Genomic DNA, 18,558 nt, shown 5'->3' on the forward strand with positions numbered 1-18,558 from the left:
CCCGCCCCGCCCTAGCCCCGCCCTAGCCCCGCCCCGCTGGCGTAGCGCAGGGCGCGCCTGCGCAGTGAGTGAGGCCCTGACTGCCGCGGGTTAAGGCCGAGCCGCAGAAAATGAGCAAGTGCTCAGAGTGTGAGGGGCAAGTTATTTGAAAAAAGGAAGTCTGTTTGAAGGGCCTCCCACTGGCCACATAGGAGACAATTTGAGTATCCAAAAGATAATGACTTTTAAAAAAAAGTTAATGACAGTTCAGGATCATAGCTCAATGAGTTAAAAAAAAAAATCTGTTAGTCCACACTGACAAAAAACTACATTAAATAGGAGAGGGGAATTCTCCACAGAAAAACGTTAACTAATAAGTGTTGCAGGAATGATGAAATTAGAAAATCACGCTTTTGCACCAAGGAGTCAGGGATTCAGGCTACAGTCATTAGACGCTAGATGACCCGGCAAACGGTTGTTTGTTTGGAGCAGCATATCTAGTCTCGAAGTGTCACTCGGCGATTACTTACTAGTCAGGAAAGGAGAGATGGAGATTTCTGGAAGAAAGCACCTGATCCACACGATCAAACTCACTGTCAGCAATGGGACATCGTCTCAGGCCTCATATGATGCGTGAAGACAGGACATCACCTATGTAGCATATTATCCCGCCTCAAAACGCACGACCTAAGTGACAGAGTGAGGGAAACAGCCACACCCAAATTGAAAGATACGCTGCAAAAAGCTCTCTAAAACTGTCACGCCATGGAAGCCCGACAAGCTACAATGAAGCGAGACACCAAGGCTGTGTCGGCGCCGTCCCTTTCGAGGCTAAGGAGTCATGACAACCAAATGCCCAGTGTGGTTTCCCGACTGGATTCTGGATTTTTCAAAAGAGCAAGAAAGGACATTCCTGGAATAATTGGGGACACTGAATCTAGACAATATATTAGGTAATAGCATTGAATTGGTGTGACATTTCCAGAGTGAGGTCATTTTATTTGAGTAACACAGGAGACCGTTCTTGTTTTTAGGAAATGGATACTGAATTATTTAGGAGGGAGATATCACCTGTAGCTACTTAATGGTTCAGGGCAAAAATGGAGGGTGGGACACACACACACACACACACACACACACAAATTAATGGTTCAGGGCAAAAATGGAGGGTGGGATACACACACACAGATTGAGGGAGAGAAAAGTTGACAGTGTCGCATCTAGATATGTGGAGGTCACTTTACTATATATTCGACTGATTTGTATGTTTGATATTTTTCAAAAAACTGCAGGAAAAATAAATGTCTCTGTGAAGAACACAGACCTGTGCCAACCAGATACCTCTGCCAGTCAGCCTGATGCCCCAGGTGTAGGCTGCGGGGTCGCTGCCCGGCCCAAGGTCATGCCCTTGCAAGAGCCGCCCCTGTCCAATGACTGATGGAGGCAGGAGCAGATCGTTTGGACCTTCGTGCCCAGTGGGACGACCTCGAGGGGCTCTCTCGTCACCGAGAGCTCCTCGTGCGCGTGACGAGTGTCCGCCCCCGCAGGGCTGGCGCGGGGCGGTCCCTCGACCGTCAATCTCGCGCCCCGCCGCCGCCGAGTGGTACGCGCGGTGGCCCGGAGTCAGCTCAGAAGGTGGGGCGAGGCGCTGCGGCCAATCGCGGGGCGCAGGGACCCCAACCCGTGCAGAGCCCGCCTCCGATTGGTCTTCCACCCCGATACGTTAGCAGGGGGCGCGGCTACGACTGGCCCCACTACCTGCTGCTGCTGCTGCGAGCAGAGCGGAGCGCGCAGGTGAGGTTCGTGCTGGCGGGGTGGGGGGCTCCTGCGGCGGTCAGGCCTGGGATCGCACGAGCCGGGGACAGTGCGCAGGCGAGGCGGGGATGCGCGGTCAGGTGGGCGAGGCGTGCGTGCGCGCCTGTGATAGCAGGGGGCGCGGCTACGACTGGCCCCACTACCTGCTGCTGCTGCTGCGAGCAGAGCGGAGCGCGCAGGTGAGGTTCGTGCTGGCGGGGTGGGGGGCTCCTGCGGCGGTCAGGCCTGGGATCGCACGAGCCGGGGACAGTGCGCAGGCGAGGCGGGGATGCGCGGTCAGGTGGGCGAGGCGTGCGTGCGCGCCTGTGAGATCCGGGCCGGGGCCGGGGTTCCTCGGGCGCCCCACGCGAGCGGACGCGGTTTTCTGTTTGAGGACCTAACGGAGCGGCTGCGGGCTCGCCGAGCACCTGGATGCAGGTGGAGAGCCGCCGAACTGCTCTGCTAGGAAGGGGTTCCTCAGGGCGGGGTCCCCGCCGGGAGTTGTGCGGGCCGAGCCCACAAAAAGCTCCCCTCCGTTTTCAGCCCTCCGTCCTTCCCTGCTCTTAAAATAATGATGCGTTGCCTCTTTCCTGGGCATTGTATAATTTTATTAAGTGGGGTTTTAAGGTACAGGAGAGAGGCAATGAAATGTTTTTCTTAAAGGCGATATGCAAGACCTCCCGTCATTTGCTGGGGTTTCCTGTGTGTCCCGCATTGTGCTTAGCGCTTTGAGGCTAATTCTCAGAATAACCCACCCGTTAGGCATCACCCTCATTTTACAGGTGAGGACACTGGGGTTCCCGAGAGGTGACGTGACCGGTGGAGTCACATGTTAGAGGGTGGCAGAGCCAAGCCTCAAACCCACAACTCTGGTGACATTGCTTCAGTGTGGGGGAGCAGCGCCTGTGTTTAGGGGGGCTGGGAGTCGGGGGCAGAACCCCATCCGGACATTCCCACCCTCCGAACCCCCACGCTGCTTGACCAGAGAGCGTTGACCAGAGAGCAGGAATTCCACCCTGCCTGCCTGGTTTCTTTTGCCTGAAAGTTTGTGCCTCTCAACTGACTTTCTGCCCAGAGTTGAGGAAGGAGCTGGGTGGTTTGCCCTCAGATGCACCTGGCACCCAGCGCCCTGGTCTTAGTGCGGGGTGCCCCCCCCATGCCCACCCGAGCTCTTCCTGCAGCTACTTAGATGAGGAAGCAGGAGCCAAGGCCCACGGCGCGCCAGGCCGGGTGCCCAGATTTAAGACACGACGCGTGGGGGCTGCATGGTGGAGCGGGAGGGGCCCTTTTGTCCACTCTTGGTGAAGCAGAAAACGCCCTCTTTCTGAGCACGACTTGGCGAATCCTCTTTTAATAGAATTTTGAGGAGTCCTGCTCATCCTGTCAAATATATAGATCTCTGTGGCGAGGGAGTTGAGAAGCTGGGGGGCCGCTGGAGAGGCCAGGTATTCAAAGGTCGCGCGGAGGTTGGGACGGGAGGCCTAGGGGGCTGGAGTCCTTCCAACCGCAGGACGCTTTTCCACCGAAAAACGAGAACGGTTTGCAGGTGAACCTCGGAACCATCCAAGCACCATTCGATCCTGGACTACGGCTAACACAGTCCTCAGGTAGATTGCAGCTAAAAAGAATGGCAGGCTCGTATAGTAGACCCGATGCATGCTAAGACAGGACGAGGCAAAGACGCCAAGCTGCGAAAGAATTTCCGTGCGAGCCGGTTTTTAGAACGAAGGAGGGGTGTGTGTTGCGTGAAGCTCGTGAAACCATCTGGAAGAAGACACGCCAAAGTCAGTGGCTCCTGGGCACGGATTGGAGGGGACAGGTGAGGGCCTTGAACGCCGGGCTTCTAAACTTGTGTTTTAGCAAGCACAGCTCTTGCAGCTTTCCAAAAGCAGAGCCCTGTGGCTGCTGTCACAGCTGCAGTTCACCCCTCAGAAACTGCCCGGCGGGAGCCCAAGCCAGGCCGGAGCTCTCCAGCACCAGGGGCTCAAAGGCACAGCACAGCTTGGGGACAGCCCCTGCGTCTGGCAAGCCAGGCGAGGCTTGTGAGTTGCATGTGGCAGCTGAGGGAGTGACCACACAGCCCGCAGGGGGCCGGAGGGGGTGGGGGGTGTAGAAAAGCGGCAGGTATCACCTGCAAGAATCCCCCAAACAGTCACCCTCACCGTGGGGACGGATGACCGTCCTGGCCCCAGTTACAGCCACAAATATTCCCAGAATTGTGGGTCTCATGACTCCAAGAGCTGTTAAAAAAAACTTGGTTGTTAAATTATCTTATTCTACAAGTACATTTCTATGAGAATAATTAGGAAAGAGAAAAAAAAAAAGCCACGCCTATTCCCAGTTTAACGTCTTGGTGCTTAGCTTTTTCAAATAGTCATTTTAAGGACAGATTTGCAACTTGTCCTTATGCCGTGACACGTCCGGGCACCTTTTCCTGTGTTGGGCTCATTTTTTTAAACACCCGTTGAGTCTTCCCCTGATAGGTGTGTCGTTATTTATCTGATGTTCTCACTGAGTCATCTCGCCGTTTTTAGCAGTTTGCGAGTTGTATGTCGCCAACTACAGTGTGAGTTCTTGCATCTGCTTACTCAGGTCCAGGACAGAGCCCTACGGGGAGCTGCTGGTCTGCCTGGCCTCAGACCAGAACAGCTGCCCTCCCAGGTCGCTGATTCTGGATTTTATCGTTTATGCTCATCTGAAGTAAAAATCCAGAGGCCGGTATTTTTCAGTCTCTGCGCCTCCTTTGACGAGCACGTTTCCGAGACAGACCCGCTGCTGATGGATGGCGTTCCAGCCCAGAGTGATTCCCTGGGTGTATTCCCTGGAGTAGCACCTGGCATAGCACTCAAACGTTAGTGCTTGTTTGGGTGTTTTCATCCCGACTGTTCTGGAATTTACTGTGCCTCCCAGGTGTGTCATGGAGGATGGGGTTCCCGTGGGACCCGCTCCGTCGCTGTAGGTCTGTGTTAGGGAACCACTCGCTCCACCTTCCTGCCTCGGCTTCTTCGTCCGGAAGGTGGACTTGACAGAGCCCGCTCCCCAGGGCCCCCCGCGTGAGAATTGCGTGAGCCCGTGGGCGGCTGGAACTCGGCAGGGGCCCAGTGACTGGTTGTTATCTGGGACAGGCCAGATCATCCGACGATGACCCCAACAGTGTCTCGCGTTATCATATGTTGCCACTCCTCCTTGAAAGGCTCTGACGCACTGTACCTGACAGAATGTGCCGGAAGTGATGGCATGTGCCTTCCCAGGCCAGGTCGGAAAAGGCAGAGCGGGGACTCCAGCACACCCTGAAGCCGTAGCTGCCTAGCCAGCGTCTCCCCAGATTCCTGACCCCCGAAACAACGAGGGATGATAAAAAGACTTGTTTTAAGCCACTAAGTCGAGGGGGGATTGGTTACACAGTGGGTGAGCAGAATATTCTAGGTTTGGGCACGCGGGTGTACCCCCTTAGACTTCGGGGGTCGGTTGGTTTTGTAACGTCTGCCAAGTGGGGCCCCCCGCTGCTGCCCTGCGTGAGCCCCGCTGAGCCCGCTTGCGGCCCGCATGGCGACAGCTGTGGCTGACTCTTAGCTGAACGCTGATGAGGTCGGGCCTGGCCCTGAGCGCTTGGCACCATGACCATCGTGTCCTTGACAAAGTGGACGACGCTTTGCAGATGAGACCAAGGCCGAGCAAGACAAACAGAGGCTCAAGGTCACACCGGTCGAACTCCTAGTGGGGGCCATGCTGGCAACAGGAACGGGTGACGTGAGAAGCTGCAGCCTTGATGGTGGCCTTGGGGCCTCTCGAGTATTCATCGAGCTAGTGCCCAGCCCTCCCTGCCGTGGTCCTGGGTCTCTAGTGCACCCCTAAATTACTAAGCCCTCGAGGTGCCAAAAAATCTGCCATGGGGCTTAAATCATCACTTTTGTGGGTCCCAGCCTGTTGGTAGCGGTCGGGGTGCGGGGAGCACTTGCTCTGGCCCTCCCTCATGGGGGCGGCTCAGCACGAACCGTAAAGGGACCCTGAGGACAGGATGTGTTACCGACCGGTCCGGGAGGGTACACAGCCGGCCCGGGCCACACAGCGAGGCCGCGGGGCTCTGCCTTTATCTGGGTCAGAGATGGATGTCTGGGGTTCCACGGGTTCTTTATCGGCTAATTTAGAGCCTGAGACTGGTAATTAGGGCTCTGGGAGGGAGGAGCAGCGTCGCTCAGGTGGTCAGTCCTCCAGGGTACCCTGGTTTGTATCAGGCAGTTTTGCTGTGGCTGTGTCTGGACCGAGCTGGCAGCGTGTTCCTTTAAGACGGACGTCAGGCTCGGCGTGGTTGCTGCCCCAGAGGAGAAGGGTCAGCGGTGAGGCCCAGCTGGGAGGACGCGCAGACGCAGACACGCGGGCCAGACGGCGGGCTTCTGCCCGACACGGCCATCTTTGAACCAGGTGCCTCGGCGAGGAAAAGCTTACCGTCCGGCGTCGACACCGCCGTCGAGAATTCATCCCCAGCCGCTGCCGCTAGATCCCCCCCAAGCTGTCAGCAGTGAAGTCCCTTTAGCTCCTGCCTGCGGAAGGCACACCCCACCCAGGCTGCTGACCCGGGCGCCAGGCGGCCCCGTCCAAGTCACTGGCTCGTCTTTTTGCCCACGTGTGGGACACTAAACCTTCATCCAGCTGTAATGACACCGCGGACCCTCCGGTGTGGGGGCGTCTGTGCCCCGAGGCACTCGTGGAGGTCTCGGGTCAGCGAGTGTCCCTGGAGCCAGGCTTCCGGTCCAGGGGACTGTTGCCGCCGCTCTGTCCTCAGCACGTCGTGCCTCCTGGGATGTGCCAGTGGGGACGTGCACACACGGGGGGCTCGATCTGGGCACAAACAAGCTTCTAGAGTGTTTCAAGCGCAGCATGGCTGCCCCGTATACGTCTACGAAGAAAGTGCCTGCTGGTCCCTTGGTGCTCCTCACGCCGGCTCATGTCCACGACCGCCTCCGGCCAGTCCCACCCCTGCTACCAAGTCCTTACTGTGTGCCCGACACCGAGGGCGCCGGGCAGACGGGCAGTCCGATCGGGCTGCCTGCGGGCGACACCCCCTCGGGCCTGCGTCCAAAGCCCTGAGCCCTGAGCTCTGTACCCCCGCTTGGGTCCAGCAGTGGGCCTTGAGTAGATGTCATTTGGGCTCTTGTCTGCCTTCCATCCTGAAGTGTCAGCTCCCTGAGCGTCATCTGCATCTTTGTGTCCCCTGCAGGGCTTGGCTCAGCGGGTTGAGAAGGACCACGCACGCGTCTTGGATCACAAGAGTCTAGAGGTTTTACGGAGCCCGGTTCCAGGACAGCCTCCGGTCTGCTGCGAGACCCCTCAACGCCAGGTTGCAGGTGAGTATCACGGTCCGCAGCCGCGGGCAGTGACCTTTCAGCTTTGAAAATTGAAGTCGGCTAGACAGCTGCTACCCAGTGTCAGCTCCTGCCTGAGTCTCAGGGGAGAAAATCCCCCAGCACACCTCCCTGTCCCCTGACTCCGGCCATCGCTGCCCAGTGTCCAGTGCTTAGGACAAAGAGGTGACTTCTGGGGAGAGGGGAGAATGAGCTCCGTAATGAGCTCCAAACTCGTATTTGGTCTCGTTTGACCCCTGGAAGGGACACGTCCTTCGTGCGGTGTGCTCCATCCGGCTTTCCTGCTCGGCTCTGAGGCTGTCCGTTTCCAGCACGAAAGCCGGTCCCTGGGTGGTGTCACTGCTCGGTGTTGTCTCTGTGAGGCTGGTCTGTGACTTGGGGCAGAAAGAGTGGCCGTCCCCTCTGCTTAACCTTCCCGTGAGGCATGCATGAGTGCCATGCTGGAGACAGGCACGGGTCGGCATGGGAACGCGGGGCCTGGCGTGGGGGCCGGGTCGGCACGCTCTGGTTGGGGACGCCAACTGGGGCCGTACGGAACGATAGGGTCTGCCGTGTGGGTGTCACCGCCCGGCGCGAGCGTCTGGTGGGCGGCCACCAGTGTTCGGGGGCCGTGGAGAGCAAGCTGACATGTTCGGGTGGCTCGGATCCTGACATCATCGTCTCCGGGGGGCAGTTGGTTGTCTGTGGTCCACGTCGGTTCTACAAGTATAAGCTGAGTCCTGCCACACGCTATGTTTTGGGGGCTGAAGAGACAGACGGTCCCTTCCCGTGAAAACGTCGCCATCCTGCGTCCATCGCAGACCCTCCATAAACCTTCGTAACCCGAACTGATACGGCCATGGTTCCCACACCATGCGTGAAAGTGTCTCCCGTCGTTGAAGCGTTTTAAGCGAACGTACCTTTGTGTTAAAGTCACTCACGTCCGCGTTTAAGACAACAGTAACAAAAGGCTTGTATGTGCATATGTATAAGAGAATAACTGTCCCCTGCCTCGTCCCATGGTCTCGCCTCCCAGAAGCAAGTGCTTTTCATTCCTTCAACCGCTTTTCTTGTGTTGCCGGCTGATTTCTAAGCAATTTGCTTTTACCACGCCGGACTTGGCCGTTTCCTTCTCCGCCAGTAGGGGGCGCAGCGGGCCGTGCGGTTGCCGCGTGCGCCGCTAAGCCGGGCAGCGCGCGCGGTCACGGTTTTCCTCCCCCTCCCGTGACTTCATTCCTCCCGGAGTGAATGGCGCCTTCCTTGTCCCATTTGCTAAGGCTTCTGTGCATCACGGCTCTTTTTGTTTTTTGTTTTTTGTGTTTTTTCTGAACATTATAACACGGCCGTCGCTCCTGTCGATCATCTTTCTACACGGTGGAATTTATCATTTCCGCGAGGGGTTCTCGTACCAGTGTGGACTGGGGACCCTCTGTCCACCGCACGGGCACCGTCCGGGTCTCCCCCGTGTCCTGACACCCACCGTGACCGGCTCTTACGTCCCGCGTCTTCTCTGAATGACGCTTAACCTGGGAATGGAATTCTAAGTTGAAAAAAGTTTTCCTTAGAGATTGTCAAGTTTTCCAGCCTCATGTTCGAGAATCCAGCCTGACGCTGGCATGAGTCTCAGTGCTCGATGTTCTCCGAAAGCTTTTAACATCGTCGTCTTTTCCCGTTGGCATTCTGAGACTCCACACGCGTGAACTTGCCCTGGACGGGGGGCGTCACTGCGTCCCCCATGTTCTAGCCGTTTAGGGCAGTGCTGGGTAGGTGGGTGTGCGAGATTCCTCCTCCTGGTTTAGCTCTGGCAGAGTGACTATTCGTCGACCGCCCACAGGTACCAGCCACTTCCAGGCCCTGGTAGCAGAGTGAGGACTCGGTCACACGATCTCTGTCCTCGGAGACTTACGTTCTCATGGGAGAGGCAGACAGGAAACGTGCAGACCAGTAAATAAAAGAACCGCACGTGGCGAGCAGAGTTTTTAGGGAAGTAAGTGGCAGGAGAGTGACTGGGCACGGGGCCTGGGGAGCAGGCAGTGTAGACGGAGCTGGCGCATGGCTACGGGCAGAGGGAGCGTGTCAGCGATGCGTTTGCGTTAGGATGTTAGCCAGTGGGAAGACGAGGTGTCATGGCCTCCCGGGAATCTGACTAGTCGGCAGAGGAGGGGACGGCTCCATGAGGCCTGGACGGGGCGGGGGGGACTGCAGAGCACGGTCCAGGCGGGGAAGGCGCAGGTGTGGCAAACGGGACCGCCGCGTCCAGGGGGCGGGGGGCGGGGCGTTCGAGCAGAGAGCAGGAGGCAGAGCGGCAGGCACGGGTCGGGAGACGCCCCGAGCCGGGTGGCTCTGCTCACCTCACCCCCATCGGAGGGCGACTCCGGCAGGAGCAGAAGCCGGAAGGCGGGGTGAGGGCGTGCCGGTCACGGGAGACGGGGTCTGGGTGGCGGTCCTGTCCCTGCCTGGACTCTGCTGTCCAGGACCAGGTGACGGACGGAGAGCGACGGAGGCCAGCCCGGCAGGACCCAGGGGCCCCGGTGGCTGTGGCAGGGGGGTGTGGCGTCTGCTCTTGGGGGGACAGCCCGAGCCCGTCCGTCTTCTCTCCTCCCCTAGGGCCCGATGGCGGCGAAAGCCCAGCCCAGCGCTCCCAAAGCCAGGCGTCCAGGCGGGGCTGCGGCACAGGGACAGTGGGGTCGTGCCTGGTAAGGACCTCGTCGCCCTCCGGCCCGGGGGCAAGGGGAGGGGAGCCAGCCCGTGGGGTTTCATGGACCTATTAAATTTTTCTATTGTCAAGGCTCACGGCAGGTGAGCAGCTTCCCATTTTATAGTCGGCTGGCGCCCTCGCTGTGTGCGCCTTGCCGTCCTGGCTGTCCCGGGCCAGGGAGCCATGGCGACTGGGGTGTGGATGCATGTATGTCGCCCACGGCCCGGAATGGGGGGAGCCGCTGGCCCTGTGGGTCACGGAAGGCCTTCCTGCATGCGCACTCTGGCCCTGGGCTTTCCGTGGGTGCCCAGGGGTCGGTCACCCCGACGGACCGCGGTAGAGCGTGTGTGTTAAGTGGCTTCCGGCAGCGGGGCGGCCTGTGCGCTGAGCCGGCGGCCTCCTCCTCTGAGGCGCGGGCTGGGTCGAGCTCGGGCACCCACGCCCGCATGTGGGCACTGGGTCGGCGAGGCCAGCGCCCGGCGCCCGGCCTGAGTGTCCGCGCCTCCCACAGGGAGGTGGATTGGTTTTCCCTGGCCAGCGTCATCTTCCTGCTGCTGTTCGCGCCCTTCATCGTGTACTTCTTTATCATGGCGTGTGACCAGTACAGCTGCTCGCTGACCGCACCCCTGCTGGACCTGGCCACCGGGCGTGCTCGCCTCTCGGACATCTGGGCCAAGACGCCGTCTCTGACGAAGGAAGCGGCCCAGCTCTATGCCTCGTGGGTCACGTTCCAGGTCGGCCCTTCCCAGCCCTGTGCCAGGGCGCTGTGGGGGTGGGGAGTCCCTCGCTGCCGGGGTCCTGGCCGCCCGTCTGGGGGATGGAGTCCTCGCTCAGGGTGGCGTTCCTGTCAGGCGCCCAGTGGGATGCTACCTGCAGCCAGGTGTCCTTGGCCTCCTCGTCAGACAGGGCAGGCAGCAGCTAGCGGCATCGGGGTGCCCGCCGTGCCTGCAGTCCGGGAGGCCCGGCCCCACGGGGACCGACTGAGCACTGAGGGGCAGGAGGGCAAGGCCGGCCCAGGGAGCCCCGACCACGGCAGAGATCTTTCCCTGTGACAGCCCACGGGGAGGGGCACCGGCCACCCATCCCTGAGGGACACTCGGTGACAAGAGGCACTGAGCCTGTGTTCCTGCCAGGTTGTCCCGGGAAGAGCAGCCTCAGCTCCCGTGGGACCCCCCGGCCTCGCAGACTGGCAGGCGTTCGCCAGGACAGGGGTTGGCAGTGAACCTGCCGTTTGGCAGAAGGTGGCCCGAGCTTTTGTGCCCTGGCGGACGCTCCCACCCCGGGGCCCCAGCTGCCTGCCTTCCTGGTCCCTCTCACGGCAGGCGTCTCGGTCCCTTTGGGTAGAAGCGACTGGGGACAGCCCGTCGCAGCAGCCTAGGAGTGGAAATATCCCAAGTGCCCGTCGACAGGTGGCCGGGCAAACGAGTGGGGGGTGTCCACGCAGTGGAGTGTCCTTTGGCCAGAAACGGCGTTCTGACGCTTGCTCCCACTGGGGGGGGCCTTGGTGACACTCCACTGAGCGGAAGGGACCGGCTGCGGTGGACAGGTCCAGCAGGGCTCCACTCACGGGCAACGTCCAGAGCGGGCAGCTTGACGGGATGGAGCAGATTCGCGGTTGTCGGGCTGGCAGGAGGGGACTGGGGTGGGGGCGGCTGCTGACCCCGCCCCCGTTCCCTCTTGGGGCGATGAGAACGTTCTGGAAGTAGGTAGTAGTGACCGTTGTACGACCTTGGGATGTGCCGGACACCACTGAATAGAGCTCCCTAAAAGGGCGTGTTTTAGGGTTTGCGACTTATTCCTCCGTTTGTTTTTTTTAAATGGCCCCAGGAAAGTGAGGGGGACGAACTTGCGGGTTCTCGGAAGCGGGGAGAGTGAGCCCCATAGGGAGAGCGCCCCGTCGCTCAGAGCAGGAACCCCCGCCCCTGTTCGGCCCCCGCGAAGCCCGCAGTCAGCCCCTTCGGGAAGAGGAGCCGCCGTGAGCGGGAACCCCCGTGTCCTGGCTCCATTGGTGAAAGCAGGGCCGTGTGACACGCCGGGCCCCGCGCCACCGGCGGCCGAGCTCCAACCTTATGTGTTCCAGGTGCTTTTGTACGTGTTGCTCCCTGACTTCTGCCACCGGTTCCTGCCCGGCTACGTGGGAGGCATTCAGGAGGGCGCCGTGACCCCCGCAGGTAACCTCCCCGAGCTCGGCCCCCGGCCAGCCATGCCCCGTCCCCCCGGCTCATGGGGCCTGCCCTCCGCTGTCCCAAAGTCTGCTCACCAGCGGGCGGCCCGGCTCTGCCCCAGACATGGGTTTGAGCCTCACGCTCCTCGGTAGAGAGGGGCCCGAGTGGCCTCGCCCCGTGGCCGGTTGCCAGCGGTGGGCTCCTGGAGCCTCTCCCCGCAGAGGACATCGCGGCCTGCCCCTGGCGCCTGGGAGGCGGCTTTTGTTGGGGGGCTGCCTGGTCCCTTCGTTCCCTTCCGTCTCGGGAACCCAGCAGCCCGGCAGATGGCACCCCGCCCTGTCCCAGCCTGCGGAGAGCATCTGGGCGGTGGGGGGTGCAGGGCTCCCGACAAGCACCTCAGGGCGTCCTCACTCCTTCTCCCCAATGTCTAGCAAACCGCAGGCCAGTTAGTTACTCAGCCCCCGGTGTGGCCGAGCCAGACGCGGGTTGCCTGTAGAGCCAGGCTCTGAACACCGAGTTTTACGCGGGAGGAATTAGGCCATTTATTTGCAGGGTGCCAAGGGAGGAGAATAGGAAGCCGGCATTTAAAACCCGAATGCCTGATGGTTTTCAGTCACGGGCTTTTAAAGGCGAAGACCGAGGGCAAAGCCGTTTGGTGGGCTCTTGTGCAAGCACCGTGGCTTTCCTAGGCCGATTGATTTGGTTCCTGGTGTCATCTCTGAAGCCTTTAGGACTGGTCGGCTGGTTGAGGAGCCCGGAGTCTGCAGAACACGTCCTGATTGTGTGTCAGCGATCTTACCTTTAAAGCAAGACGCAGACACTAAACGTCTCGTGAGCCCCGTCCTTGTCTAAGCTGTCGTTGCTTCATGCTTGACGAGCACGTTGTCTTCGATCTCCAGCAAAGCGCGCTTTTAGATATTTTTTTCCTGGAACTCGCTTTGCGGGCAGGTCCGCAGGACGTGACCGACACACGTTGTCTTTGACGAGAAGCTAGCGAGGAGCAAAGCGATCGACACATTTGGTGAAAGGCTTTCCCTGCATCTCGAGGCCCCGGGGTCTAACGCCCGCCTGTGTTCACTGTTACCTGCTGGTTAAGGAGAACCAGAGCCTCGGGAAACGTCTGCACCCCGTCCCTCCTCCCAGACCCAGCAGGCAGGGCGGTCATCCCTGGACGAGCAGTGGGAGGCGCCCCCCTGGCCATTTGACCTGGGGTCTTGAATCGCAGCAGAAGCTGACCAGCTCTCTGGGTTGGAGCTGGGGTGCCCTAGACAAGGGCCTGAGCAACTGAGACCCAGAAAGCAAGCAGGCGGGGCCTGAGCCAGCTGCTGTCACACTCGGGGACACACTTCGATGTGTAAATCTTCCCTCCACAGGGGTCGTCAACTTGTACGAAGTCAACGGCCTGCAAGCGTGGCTCATCACGCATCTGCTCTGGTTTGCCAACTCCCACCTCCTGTCCTGGTTCTCTCCGACCATCATCTTCGACAACTGGATCCCGCTGCTGTGGTGCGCCAACATCCTCGGCTATGCCGTGTCCACCTTTGTGATGGTCAAGGGCTACTTCTTCCCCACCAACGCCCAAGACTGGTACGCCCTGCGGCGGCTAGTCGGACGGGCGGTGCGCGTTCCCAGCCCGGGCTTCTTCCGTGACCTGGGGGCAGGGCCTTCGCGCCCTGAGGGCGAGGGTCCGTGACATGACCCAGAGGAGCTCAGTGGAACTTTTTTGACTCGGGGGGCACCCTTTCTGAATGTCTGGGTGGCATCCGCCCTAGGAGGAATGCAGTCGAAGACGGCCTGGTCTGCCTTCGGTGGCCGAGTCATCCGGGTAGGGAGCAGGGGAGTGGGAAAGGCAACTTCCGGCCCCGGGGGCAGAGGGAGCCCATCGCCTCTCTCTCTGGGACATCAGTGTGGCCTGGCACTGGCACAGTCAGGAAGGCGTCTTACTGTTTGAGTAGCTTTAATGTAGCAGCTTCTCTGGGAAAGTTCTATTGGTTGATGCTCATTTGATTGAAGACTTGGGTTGGATAGTGGTTATCCATCATCCATCCATCCATCATCTGTCCGTCCATCCACCCACCCATCTGCCCATTCACACATATGCCCATCCACACATCCACCCACCCGTCCATCTGTCCATCCATCTGTCCGTCCATCTATCCATCATCTATTCACCCACCCATTCACCCAGCTGTCAACCCATCTATCCATCCATCCGTCCATCATTCCTCCCTCCCTCCCTCCATCCTTTCCTCCATCCGTCCATCATTAGCAGACGTTTTTGGGGATCTTCCCGTAGACAGGTGTAAGCAGTGGAGTTTTAGGTGTGAGCAAGATTCTCGTTCTCACAGTTCTTACATTTTAGTCTGGGGCCCAAAACAACAAAGTGTTTCCCTTTACCTCTCGGCTCTGGGGGAGCATCTGGACGATGGTGCTTCGCAGCTTGCGTGATGATCAGATGACAAGGCTGGTCTTCCACAGCCCACGGAAATCCTTTTGCCGCTTTATAATCTTACCGCCTTTGGTGGACTTTGTGTGTTTTGCTTCTTTCTGCTTATCTTGAAGGAAAGGGACGTGATAATGTTTTTCTGATTAACAGAAATCTCTGTGTGTACACACAGGGTATCCCTAACGAGGGACCTCCACAGGGGTGTCTTGGCTGATTCTCTGGTCACCCCTGGCGAGGGCTGTGGGGTCGGGTCACCAGGGCAATGAGCCATTCAGAAACTGATCTAGCGGGGGAATATGTGGGCCCTGGAGCTGGACACCTGGCTCTGAGCGTGGTGCTTTTCACGACTCCTTATCTTGGCATAATTTATGATGTCGCTTGCACGCGGGAGGCCTCAGTGCCCTGTGCGTTCATTTCAAACGTGCTTGCTGCAGAGTAAAGCCTGAGTCCTGTGGAGCCTTTGGCCTCAGGTGTGCTGTGCCTCAGGGAGACCTGGAGGCGGGGAGAGGACCCTGGGCCCGGCCCGAGGAAGCGGAAGCCGTAAGCACAGGTGCATGCCCGTGGCTTCCCGGGCCGGAGCGAGCCACTCTGGTGCTGCTTCCCCGGATGTCTGAGCTGAGCCGGAGCGGAGTGCATGGGGCAGTGGCCGAGGCTGCGCCCCCTGGTGGCTGGTCCTTGCAGCTCATGCCAGCCGCGGCCCAGGTCGCCAGGCGCCTCTGTGCAGGCACGTGGAACAGGCCCCGGGCCCTGCGAGTGGCTCCTTGACTGACGGTGTCTTTTCTTTACGTTTTTAAGCAAATTCACAGGTAATTTCTTCTACAACTACATGATGGGCGTCGAGTTCAACCCCCGGATCGGGAAGTGGTTCGACTTCAAGCTCTTCTTCAACGGACGCCCGGGCATCGTCGCCTGGACCCTCATCAACCTGTCCTTCGCCGCCAAGCAGCGGGAGCTCTACGGCCACGTGACCAACTCCATGGTCCTGGTCAACGTCCTGCAGGTAGCCTGTCTGGGGCCGAAGCGGGCGGACACGTGGGTGCTCGCCGGGCGCTGGGGAGTCCCGAAAGCTGGAGATTTTCCAAAGACCCTGATCCGCAGCTCTGGGGAGGGCCCGGCCCACTCCCCGCGTGGCCCGGGGTGTGGACTGGCCCCGGGGGACTTCCCCAGAGGGCGCCTGTTAGCGGCTCGAGCGTGGCAGTGGTCCCCGTGTCGTGGTTCTGGCGTCTCTGGGAGGGCCATGGTCACGGTCGTGGCCTCCGGGGTGTGTTCCCGCACAGTCCTTGTCTCGGGCCACCCCTTCAAGGCGGGGCACGATGGTGTGACTGGCCTCCCCCGTCCCACCTGCGGAGGCCGACGTTGGTCTCCTCAACGCCCGCGGGGCACAGAGGTCGCCCGGCCGTGCCGGCCACGTTGGGTGTGTCGTGCTGCAGGGACAGCCAGCAGGGCACGTGCTGGGACACTCAGCCCGGCGAAGGGCGTCGCTGCTGGCGCGCACGGTGGCGTGTGGTGTCCCCCCTCCGTGGCCCGTCCCAGGCTCCTCCACCCTGACCCATCGTGCTCCACTCTGAGCCCCTCAGCCTGGGTGTCACCTCCCGGACGTTGTGGGGTGCCCCCTTTCTCTCATCATTTGTGGGCCCTCCTCATCCTCTTAGACCTCAGACTCTCTGAGGACAAGGACCCCCAGCCCGCCCCCGGACCCCACGTTCCAGGCTGGGCAGGAAGTGCTCCCACAGCCTGGCGGTGCACGTCACCAAAGCGGCTCCGTGACAGCAGTTCACTCCGTCACCCAGGCGGGTGGTTTGCGGAGGTGCCCGCCCCCTCCGTGCCCCCGGTTGGCACTCGGCCCCTCGTGTTCTGCAGGCCATCTACGTGCTGGACTTCTTCTGGAACGAGGCCTGGTACCTGAAAACCATCGACATCTGCCACGACCACTTCGGGTGGTACCTGGGCTGGGGAGACTGTGTCTGGCTGCCCTACCTTTACACGCTGCAGGTGAGGATGGGGTGGGGAGCCCCTGGCCCCAGGCGCCCGCTGCTCGTTCTCCAGGCCAGGCCGGGGCTGCCCCCCAGGCAGAGGGCTGAGCACGTACTGAGCTTTGCTCCTGCACAAGGGCGTGTCCTTGGCAGACGTGGGAGCCGGCGAAGGCTTAGTGTGTGAGTCGGCTCGGGCGGCCACAGCAAAGTCCCACAGGTGGGGGCTTAAGCCACAGACACTGTCCCCAGTCCTGAGGGCTGGAAGTTTGGGACCCAGGTGTGGGCAGGGCCGGTTCCTCCCGAGGCCTCTCTCCTGGACGTGTGGACGGCGTCTCCTTCCTGTGTCCCCACATGGCCGTTCCTCTGCGTGTCTGTGTCCTAAGATCCTACGAGGACACCAGTCACGTTGGATTAGGCCCTAGTGACCTCGCTTTACCTTAATCAGCTGTTTAAAGGCCCCTCCTCCAAATGTCACATTCTGAGGTCCTGTGTGTTAGGGTTTAACAGAAATTTGGGGGACGCAGTTCAGCCATCACCCTTACAGAAGATGGTATGCACTGCACTTAGGGTAAAAAGGAGTGATTTGGGGGACTGGGTGGATGGAGGGGGTGTATATTCTTATTTATTCAAATCCTAATGCCTAAAAGACAGGAGGGCATCTTGCCAACCTTTCGTGCTCCTTAAATACTTCGTGAGGCTCTGCGCGGGTCCAGGCCCGTGTGGGGTGTGGTGCAGGGTGAGGGGTGAACCAGGTGTGTGGGCATTGCCCTCCGGGCACTCACGGTGCTGGGAGAGGCCATGAGACAGGCAGCCGGGGCCGGGGTGCTGACCCTGATAGACGGAGCCCCCATCTACTTTGGGGGTCAGCAGACGTCCCCAGGGGCAGCCCTGGCCGGGCTGAGGGTGGGGTGCTGGGGGGGCGGGCGCGGTGGAGTCTCATGGCAAGAGCTCATAGCAGGGGGCGGGGGGTGTGCGGGGAGCCGAGGAGGACGCGGAAGGCACGAAGCAGACGGTCGTGGCACGTGGGGAGGCAGGAGGCATTGTCACACTGGAGGCCGGAGAACGGAGAAGAGGTCCACACAGCTGAGCAGGAGTCAGTGTGTGAGTTTAGGGGGGACGGAGGTGAGGGACGGGGTGTCCTGGGGGAGGCGGGATAGGCCAGGACTCAGAGGGGTCACGGAGCAGGCTGAGGCGTGGCAGCGCTGGCCTGGAGAGCTGCGGGGACCTCGTGGGGACCTCGACAGAGCTGGCAGCCAGGGGGGCGGGCCTTGAGCACGTGTCTGAACGTCTGAGAACTGAGGGTGGACGCTGCCTCGGCCAAGGCCGGGGGAGCCCTGGGGGCACGCTGGCCGTGACCTGGCTCCTCACCTGCCTGCACTGTACGGGAGGAGAGAGGCCTCGTCACGTGGCTCCTACGTCCCTCCCGGCCGGCACTAGAGCCGCCTGGCTTTCGTCTGGGGTGCTGGGCGCCCGTGTTCTGTGGCAGCTCCGAAGGCCGGGACTCAACCACCTGCCGGTTTCGTCAGGGAGCGAGCTGGCCCAGGGGCGAGGGAAGAGCTGGCCCTAGGGACCTGTCTGGTTAGCTGGGGGCAGGGGCGGGGGTGGGGGCTGTAGCAGGTCATTCCGGACGGAGAGACTTCGTGGGCAGCGCGGTGTGCACTGGACTGGCGTGCGGGGTTGACAGCCGGTCCCGCACGTGGCACAGCACAGGCCGGGCTTAGCTGTCTGATCCCCGTGCGGCCTCCCGGGCTGTGGGAGAGACGCCTTGAGCTCCGGCGCCCGTGCCGCATCCGCCAGGAGGGTCCTGTGCCCCCACCTCACCGATTCCGAGTCTGAGAACTCCATTTCCAGGAGTGCAAAACAGTAACAGCAGAGCGTGTGCGTGTGTGTGTGCACGTATGTGATTGTGGTCCGGGTACGTCCAACCTCGCGGGTGGACAGCAGGCTGGAGGCCTGGGGGTGTGGACGCCGCAGCTGGCCTGAGGGCCGTCGGCTGGTGGCGTTCGCTCTCGTTCCCGGGGGCCGGTCTCTTCGCTCTCGTGACCTTCAACTGATTGGGCGAGGCCCACCCACGTCATGGGGGGCCACGTGCTTTCCTCCGAGTCCGCTGATCGGAAATGTCAGTCACTCCTACAGAATCCTTTCAACCAGCGGAGCTGCT

At 60.6% G+C, this 18,558-nt stretch overlaps 1 protein-coding gene across 5 annotated transcripts; it reads left to right on the forward strand.

Annotated features, from left to right (window-relative positions):
- Nucleotides 1-1,666: 1,666 nt before the first annotated feature.
- Nucleotides 1,667-16,871, forward strand: DHCR7 (7-dehydrocholesterol reductase). 5 transcript variants are annotated; one of them, XM_015588846.2, is made up of 9 exons: nucleotides 2,172-2,555; nucleotides 3,320-3,592; nucleotides 6,992-7,118; nucleotides 9,723-9,811; nucleotides 10,325-10,547; nucleotides 11,894-11,984; nucleotides 13,352-13,565; nucleotides 15,220-15,424; nucleotides 16,285-16,871. In XM_015588846.2, the coding sequence occupies exons 4-9, from the start codon at nucleotides 9,729-9,731 to the stop codon at nucleotides 16,579-16,581; spliced, it is 1,113 nt and encodes a 370-aa protein (XP_015444332.1). In that variant the 5' UTR covers nucleotides 2,172-2,555; nucleotides 3,320-3,592; nucleotides 6,992-7,118; nucleotides 9,723-9,728; the 3' UTR covers nucleotides 16,582-16,871. The 5 variants fall into 5 exon arrangements, with proteins under 5 accessions (XP_024902037.1, XP_015444334.1, XP_015444335.1 ...); XM_015588847.2 differs by lacking the exon at nucleotides 2,172-2,555 and adding an exon at nucleotides 3,204-3,218; XM_025046269.1 differs by lacking the exons at nucleotides 2,172-2,555; nucleotides 3,320-3,592 and adding an exon at nucleotides 1,667-1,773.
- The last annotated feature ends 1,687 nt before the right edge of the window (nucleotides 16,872-18,558 follow it).

This window comes from Pteropus alecto, unplaced genomic scaffold (genome assembly GCF_000325575.1).
Source record: "Pteropus alecto unplaced genomic scaffold, ASM32557v1 scaffold43, whole genome shotgun sequence".
Classification (NCBI taxonomy): Eukaryota; Metazoa; Chordata; class Mammalia; order Chiroptera; family Pteropodidae; genus Pteropus; species Pteropus alecto.

Excerpts from the sequence above, each read along its gene's own strand:
- DHCR7 (XM_025046269.1), top strand. The coding sequence starts at position 9,729 with ATGGCGGCGAAAGCCCAGCCCAGCGCTCCCAAAGCCAGGCGTCCAGGC. Across the intron at positions 11,985-13,351 it reads GGGCGCCGTGACCCCCGCAG|GGGTCGTCAACTTGTACGAA; the intron begins GTAACCTCCCCG and ends TTCCCTCCACAG. Across the intron at positions 15,425-16,284 it reads TCCTGGTCAACGTCCTGCAG|GCCATCTACGTGCTGGACTT; the intron begins GTAGCCTGTCTG and ends CGTGTTCTGCAG.